This window comes from Syngnathoides biaculeatus, chromosome 12 (assembly GCF_019802595.1).
Source record: "Syngnathoides biaculeatus isolate LvHL_M chromosome 12, ASM1980259v1, whole genome shotgun sequence".
NCBI classification, from domain to species: Eukaryota; Metazoa; Chordata; class Actinopteri; order Syngnathiformes; family Syngnathidae; genus Syngnathoides; species Syngnathoides biaculeatus.
This window is the reverse complement of record NC_084651.1, coordinates 21,711,466-21,719,575: the sequence shown is the minus strand read 5'-3', so window position 1 is coordinate 21,719,575 and position 8,110 is coordinate 21,711,466. Positions and strand designations below refer to the sequence as shown.

The following is an 8,110-nucleotide window of genomic DNA, read 5'->3' as shown; positions in this document are numbered from 1 at the left end:
ATATTTGGACATCAAAATCATGGTGAATTGTTATTCTAATATGTACATTTACTTAGTCCTATTTGTAATGTGATCATCTGTAAACTGAAACGTAAATCCCATCTAAGGTTATCTTTTCATATGAGGAATTCAAAATGTCTTGCTGATTATAAAAAATAAATTGTTGAATAAATCTTGAAATATGAAATGAAGTATTTTATTTCTCAATTGCACAAATACAACTAAACTCACTTTTAATTCATTTTAGGATTGTCAGGGTGAAAGTGTTGAAATATGTGCGGAAACAAAATCAATGTTTGTACATTAGCCTTTGTGGTCGTCGTTGTACCACCCACAATACACACACACCAATAGGCTGCTCGCCCGATAGTGCCACAATAGACGATCGATTTTGCATCAGTAAATTGACATTTGGACTTGTACTGACTGGCTGAAGGGTTGCAATCAAATGTGCGACTTGCGACTGTTTTTGTTAGATCACGGGACACCGTAGCAGGAGATCAGAAACAGTAACACATGAAACATTCCCTAACGTATAGAACCTCATAGTCCAGCAAAACCTGAAATGACGTCCCAGATTGACACATGATGAGACTAGTATCGCTTACTCTCGAATATGTAGTTTTTAAAACCACAATAAATGCGTATAAACGTTTGGTCGGTAGTCCTGTTGTCTCTTTAATGTAATATCATGACGAGTGACAGCACCAGAAATAAGGTATACCCGACTCCTAAAAGCACGTGAGCAAGTATGATTCATATTTTTGTTGCGTGTGGAGTGTCTCTCATCGGAAATGAATACTTTTTATGACATCAGGGCCTCCTCTCTTTGTTGGCGTTTGTCGATTCTCCTGACCACGCCCCCTCGCCTCCGCCGCCATAAAGGCGTGGGGCGTCAGCGTCCACGATCGCAGCGGAATTCCACGCTCACAACAGGTGCGGTTGCTCATTCCGGACGATGCCCGTAGAGTGCCGGTCGTCGCTTTGCACTTTGAAGCACTTTTTGCACATTTTTGAATCTCGTTTTGCACCGTGAAGATGCCTTTCCCTCCGATCAGTCTCCAGCAGAAGATCCCCTCTCCCGCCAGGGATCTATTCAGCAAAAAGAAAGCCAGCGCCGAGAAGAGGGAATCTGGGAAGGAGAAGCAAACCTCATCTTGGACGGCAGCTAATTTAAGGAATTTGGGGCGCAGGACACAACAAGAGAAGGGTAAAAACCCGTCGCCGCAGAAGGAGGTGCAGGGAAAATGCTCGTGGCTGACCTCCACCAAACCTCAGGAGTCAACCGCGGCAGTGAGGCGCTCCTCTTCCGCAGACTCCGGTCGAACCCCGGCAAGCAAAGAGGACGCAAGCAAGAAGGAGATCCAGTTCACGCTCAGCCTCACCCCAGAGGCCATACTTGTCATTCAGAAGAGAAATCTGGAGAAGCAGATGCTGGCGAAGCAGCACAAATGCTGTGCTTCTGGGGACTTCAGGAACCGGCGCGTGTTCCCTTCCAAAAAAACGCCGCACGGGAGCTGCAAGGGCGCACAGGTGACCAAAGTGGAGGAGGCGGAGCAGGACATCACGGCCATCGTGAAAATCTCACTTCTGAACGACCAGCACAAGTATGACGATGTGGAGTACGAGGAGGAGGACGCAGACGTGGACGAGACCGTGATGAGGAAGTGCAAAGAGTGGCTCAAGGGGGTGGAAAGTGCTGCGGCGTTGGGAAAAGTCGACAAACTCTCGGCGCTACCGCACCTAAAGAGCTGCTGCTAAGGGTGGCAGCCAAGCCATGAAATGAAACGACTCTAAATTAGTGTGCACTGATGCAATGACGACTAAAGTCTGCAGGTTGTGTTTATTTAAGTCCATGTGGAACGAAGGGGGTACTTGAGGAATACGGAATACTTCCCAGAATGATGTGAAAGAGTTGCAGTTCAAGCTTATTATGCCTTTTTGTAAAACTGTTGGACGTTTGGATTGAGTGACTTTGCACACGCGTTTTTGGTTTTCTTCTGTGAGGCGCCTCCTGTGGATTAACGCAAGAAGCATTTGCGCATACGAAGCTCTTTGTTTGACAGAACAATACACGTCACCAATTAGGTTTTATGCTCTGCTAAAAACCGAACTCGACTGTCTTTTAGTTTCCATCAAAGAAGAGGCATCTATATTCTGATGTGTATAGCGTTTAATAGTATTGTATTTGTACCAGATAGGCTGTGCCATTTAAAGTGAAGGGTTTTGTACTATCCACACAGCTTCTAAATCTGAACTTGATTGTGCCTCTATGATGTTGATTTACAGTCACTTTGACTTTTGTTGGATATCAGAGGCTCTTTGTTACCATCGTAGCTACCTGAGGCCATTTGGGCATTAGTGTGCTAAGCCTCTTAGATTTCCTGCTAAGCAGGGTTGACCAGTGTACTGTAGGGGCCAGCTACTGCAGCTCCATTGGAAAATTGCCTCTAATTTTTGTATAACACAAGTAAAACAATGCACCTCACCATGAAACAGTGTCTTGAGATGTTTCTATTTCCTTATACTGAGGTGTATGGACAATTTCCAGCAAAGGCATGCAAGGTTTTTGTTATTCCGTCCCAACTAGGCCTCAATCAATGGCAGTTCTTTTATTATGATATAGTTGTGGATAATTTTGGTTGACATAAAAATACATAATTTTGCCATTTTTAATAATGGACTAACGAGTATGGTCCTTTTATTCCACCCTTATTGTGTGAAAATAGTTTAGTCAATATGGGATGCATGAGGTAACAGATTTATTGCCAATTGTGTAATAAGAGTATACTGTATGTCACTCAGTGGAGTGTAGATTTCAGTCAAGGCCAAAATATTTAGAAAATTGTCAAATAATTACTGTGTTACTTTCTGCTTCATTAATTTAGGCCGGTGGTACTCTTAAATTATTTGAGCGCCACAACTTCAGAACTGTTAGTGGGATGCACTAACCACCCAAACTATTTTTTTTCTTCCAGTCCTGTGGATTTCCATGAGGTGAATAAACAGAATGATAGATGAAAATCCCACCTAGTGTAGAGACGTCAGCCTCTCACGCAGTGTGTATTTATAGCAGGCAGCAGGCTGAGATCATGGCTGAGCACAGTCGTACCAAGACTTATGTGACCCCTCTATAAAGCCCCTGCTGAAGATATTATCATCTGACTCGGTGACCCAAAGTTGTGTAATCTTTTGCTATTGTGCTGTTTCAATTGGCCTTGTTTATAGGCCTCACAGCCTCTCTTTTCTCACAACACCAGTATTCATCGCTGTCTGCTGTGGGGCTTGTAATTGTGCTACGCTCAGAAAATGAATGGATGAATGAAACCCCCCCCCAAAAAAAAAAAAAAATCAGCAGCCATCTGACTAGTGTTGAAGCTCACTAGTGAAATAGTGATAACGCCAATACCAGCTCTTTAAGTGCTAAAACTGGGTTTCAATTCAAAATATAGATACTTTAGGTGTGTAGTATATCATTAAAAGGGGCAAAATGGCTACAAAATTATTTTGAACATTTCTAAATGAGACACAGTTGGTGTCAACTGCTTTTTCTTCTGCTTGCTTAAGTGTGTAATGCGCAAGCGTACCAGCATGTCCACGCTCTCTCACTCAGTCGTCCATCTGACTTTGTAGCATGATGGCAGAGGAGTCACATCATGTGTTGAATTATTTCAGCTCCAAAAAGCCATGACACCGTTTGTGACATTGTGGCCACACACCAAATTGTTTTGAAACACTTCAGGTTAAAAAAACAACACAAAATGACAATAAAGATGGAGTCGGAGACAGAAGTAAAATATGCTGTGGACGCCATTATCCAGGTCCATAGGGAAGGATATGGGAAGCTTCAAGCAGTGACACTCAATCTTTGCTTCATAGTAATAAATACCATTATGAATTAAGTAACAAATGGTTCAACCGGAAGCTCCACGGGTTCTTCTTGGGAGTAATAATGACACAACATGACACAGAATGACATGAGATCATCTCACATCGGCTAAACTGCCTGGATTTATTCAGGTAAAGTTGATAAAGATTTAATTGTTAAAATGGATTATACAGATTTGGTGTCATTGAATTACGCAGACCAGTTGCAATAAAACAGCCATGCATACCAAACGTACAAAAATGATTACTATTTACGGTGGATTAAAAAAAAAATCTATTTACTGTACAATCAATTTAATTTGCTTGGACAGTTAGATCGCCATCCCCTCAAAATTAGTTTATATTTATCCATCCATCCGTTGTCTGAGCCGCCTATCCTCACGAGGGTCACAGGAATGCTGGAGCCAATCCCATCTGTCATCGGGCAGGAGATGGGCTACACCCTGAACTGGTTGGCAGCCAATTGCAGGGCACAGAGAGACAAACAGTCGCACTCACAATCACACCTTGGGGCAATTTAGAGTGTCCATGTTTTTGAGATGTGGGAAGAAACCGGCGTACCCGGAGAAAACCCACGTAGGCACAGGGAGAACGTGCAAACTCCACACATGCGGGGCCAAGCTTGAACCCTGGACTTCAGAACTGTGAGGCCACCGCTCAACAACTGTGTGCTGCAATGTATGTTCAAAAATGTTGGTATTTATGTTTAACGACGTGTTTATTGGCTCTTAATTTGAGTCACCCAGTATTAAACAGCTTGTGCCTGACTGCTACCTCAATATACGTACTGTACTTCCAAATTTTAAATTGATTGATTCATTACGCTGATGTGTTATGTTCTTTTTCTCTTTTGTGTTGGTTTGAAATAGTATACACCACTAGTCCTCAATTGATCAACGCTGGCACCGGAAATTTTAGAATGTTGCTGCCTCTGGCTCCACATTGCCAACCCAAAACAAAGCATGACACTTCCTGCACAACCATAAAACTTAAACAGCTCATTAAGGAACATCACAAGTTCTCATTCAACTTTCTATACTATTTGAATCACATCTCCTTGTGTTTCTCGTTATTGACAAAGATGGGTCAGGCTGCTGCATGGGTGATGTTGGTCGAAGAAGATTAGGCCTACTGGAGGAAAAAAGGACACCATTGTTTTTCGACAGGCTGATTGTTCCCTTAGCATAATGCAGATTGATTGGGTGTTTGCTGGAGCCAGATTTAATTTCAGAGGCGCTGAGAGCCCTGGAGGAGGAAGCTAAGCAGAAAACATGAGTCAAGCCACTTATTTAGTTTTTTGGTCATGCATCTATCCATTCTATGTTATGGCTGACCGCAAGTGACTGATGAACTGGTCGCCAAGCAGTAAACTACAGGGCAAGTAGAGACGAGCAATTATTTACAGTAACGTTCACATCTGTGAAAAATTTAGTCTTCAAATAACCTGTAGTGCTAGAAAGCTACTGTACCTGGAGAAAAGCCACGCAAGCACAGCCAGAAAGCCAAGATTCGAACCGTCAACCTCAGAACTGTTTCTGTACATGTAAATGAATGTCTTTGTACCATGTCTTCATGTGTCCTGCAGCGTCATCTTGTGGCCTGCTGCTGCACACGATTCCCGCCGGCACTATTTACTGCTTTGCTCGACCAAAAGGCCCATTATCGAATATTCGCTGAGGGGAGACAATTGGGCTAAACACACAATGACACCAAAGACACAAAAGACACCAACAACATGTCACAAATACAGATTTCTTCAATCCAGATTATAATTAAGATTTAACAAATAAAACGCTTTAGCAAACAGATGAGACCTTAAAGTGGGAAGATCTTTCCACATCATTGTTTTGGGATTTTGTTTTTTAAACAATGCTCGACTTTATGTATGTGCGCGCGCGTGTGTGTACAGGGTGTCCCGTAAACCTCCATAGCTACCAGACATAATACATTTCATATATGTACATGGTTGTATCATATATTTCTTGATATTTCAGATAACCCAAAGAATGCATTTTAAAGGGCAACAAATTGAAATTATCCTGATGGCCGATTTAGCAAGCAGTCATATGTTTACAAGCGCATTTATTAGAAAACATATGAGGACTATCACACACGACACTGTGACAAATTGTATTGTCAAGTTAAAAAAAAGTGTTTTGGGTCAAGCAAGGTTTGGTGAAAAACACAGTCAGCATGTTGTAGAAGCAATAGATACTTCTCATTGACGTGACGTCGAGCATGTGTTTTTTGTTTACAACGGCATTTTGGACGTTAAGATAAGATCGTGTCTAATATCATGGCTAGGAAGTGATAAGTGTATACTGTAACGTTTTGGCTATGGTTATCGTACCCTTTTTCTGTCTGTTCTTACAAGCATAAACCACACAATGAAATTCCATGATGAAAAGGCTGTAAGACGCTTATAAGCAAGCCAATATTCACAAAAAAAAATCACAAAAAAATGCGAGTTGTATTGTAGTTTTCCCATCCAGTGGGCGTCATAAACAAAAGTCATGTGACTCATGACGTCACGTGAAAAGTATCTATAGAGCTTATTATATAAATGTCAATGGTTTATGTCAAGAATTTTTTTTCCATGTATACAGATTTATGGGATACCTTAAATATATGCAAAATGCACTGTGTGTGTGAGTCTATTAGTGTATTACATATTATTTTGGACATTTTTGGGGCATTAGTTTTTTTTATTTTAGAGACAAACTGAATGTTTAGAGAATAATAAAATGAATGACATGATTTCATAAGACATTTGAAAATCTTTTGCAAATGTCTTGTCATTTGCTGCAAAAAGATACTCCTACACACGCACACACACATGCTCACACACGGTGCATTATGGGTAGTCAGATCCCCAAACGTCCTGATGAGCCAGACTTCTTTCCTCGCTTCCAGTGACACTTTCACTAGGCTCAAATACACAAAACTCTGAATCAAAGCAAATTCTCTTTCGAGACTGCCCCCTCCAAAGTCCTCAAGTTGCATGAATATTCATGAACATCATCACAGCGGCAAATCTGCTTTTTGGCGTCCCTTCGAATAGAAGAGAAGTACAGTAAATGATTCCACAAACTTGGTTTGATCAAACTTCAACTTTATTTGGGCCAAATATTGTTTTTTTTTTAGTGATATTTGAGCTTCCTCTTAAAGGACTCTGCTGGGATTGACTTTGATTTTGACTCTTGTTGCGGTCCTGACGAGGTGTGAAGACAGCAATAAGCTTGAGAGAGCGCACATTGGGGGGTCAAACATGAGAAAGATCCTGTCTTATCTAGCCCTCCTGTAAAACCAGGACTTTTATACAGGAGGATGTAATTGTCCTCTCTAATGACTTGCACTTGGGGGGGGAGGAGACAAAGACAATGTCATAAAGAACTTTAGAGGCCTTTCAGTTCAAAAAGCTTTGCCTTAAACTGCTCAGCAAATGAAACCGGCCGTTGTTTCCTCACCTCAGACGGAGAGGCTTCGTCACACAGACGGACGTTGACCTGAAGCGGTACCAAAAGAAGACAAGGACACCTGCGGAGGCCTAATTAGTCCTTGCTGCCATTAATGGCTTCCTCTGGCTGTGTGTTTACTTCTCATTTGTTCTGGGTCCTCTGTTTCCCATCCCCTGATACATGGGAGACTCGGTTTAAATCTTTATTTCCCATGGGATCCATTGTGGCCCAATAGCTTATACCACTTTTATTTAACCAGGTAAGACCAGATGAGACGGAGACATCATCGGCGGTGAACTGTCCCAGCAGTCAGCTGTATGCATCTCATAAAATATTTATCACAAATAGGAACAGTATGTGAATGCAGCAACAATTAAAAAGACATGGGCATTATCCAATGGACTTCTGTTGTCAGTCCCACAAAAGAGAGCAAAAAGTGCCAAATGAAATACTTACAGCTGTTTGTAGAGTGTGTTAAGCGAAAGGAGCAGCATAACTAATAACTTTTTTGCCCAGTTCAGTCCTGACGTGAGTGAATGCAGCCCTATGGGGGCACAAACCAGTGCAATCTGTAGGCCGGTCCCAAGCCCGGATAAATGCAGAGGGTTGCGTCAGGAAGGGCATCCGGCGTAAAAACTGTGCCAAACAAATATGAGCGTTCATCTAAAGAATCCCATACCGGATCGGTCGTGGCCCGGGTTAACAACGCCCGCCCCTGGCACTGCTAACCTGCAGGGCGTCGGTGGAAATTCAGCTACTGTGGG

At 42.2% G+C, this 8,110-nt stretch overlaps 1 protein-coding gene across 1 annotated transcript; it reads left to right on the top strand.

The window, feature by feature from the left end:
- Nucleotides 1-234: 234 nt before the first annotated feature.
- Nucleotides 235-3,278, top strand: prr18 (proline rich 18). Its single transcript, XM_061837010.1, has one exon. It carries the CDS (start codon nt 1,039-1,041, stop codon nt 1,759-1,761), a length of 723 nt encoding a protein of 240 aa, XP_061692994.1. The 5' UTR covers nt 235-1,038; the 3' UTR covers nt 1,762-3,278.
- The last annotated feature ends 4,832 nt before the right edge of the window (nt 3,279-8,110 follow it).

Excerpts from the sequence above, each read along its gene's own strand:
- prr18 (XM_061837010.1), top strand. The coding sequence starts at position 1,039 with ATGCCTTTCCCTCCGATCAGTCTCCAGCAGAAGATCCCCTCTCCCGCC.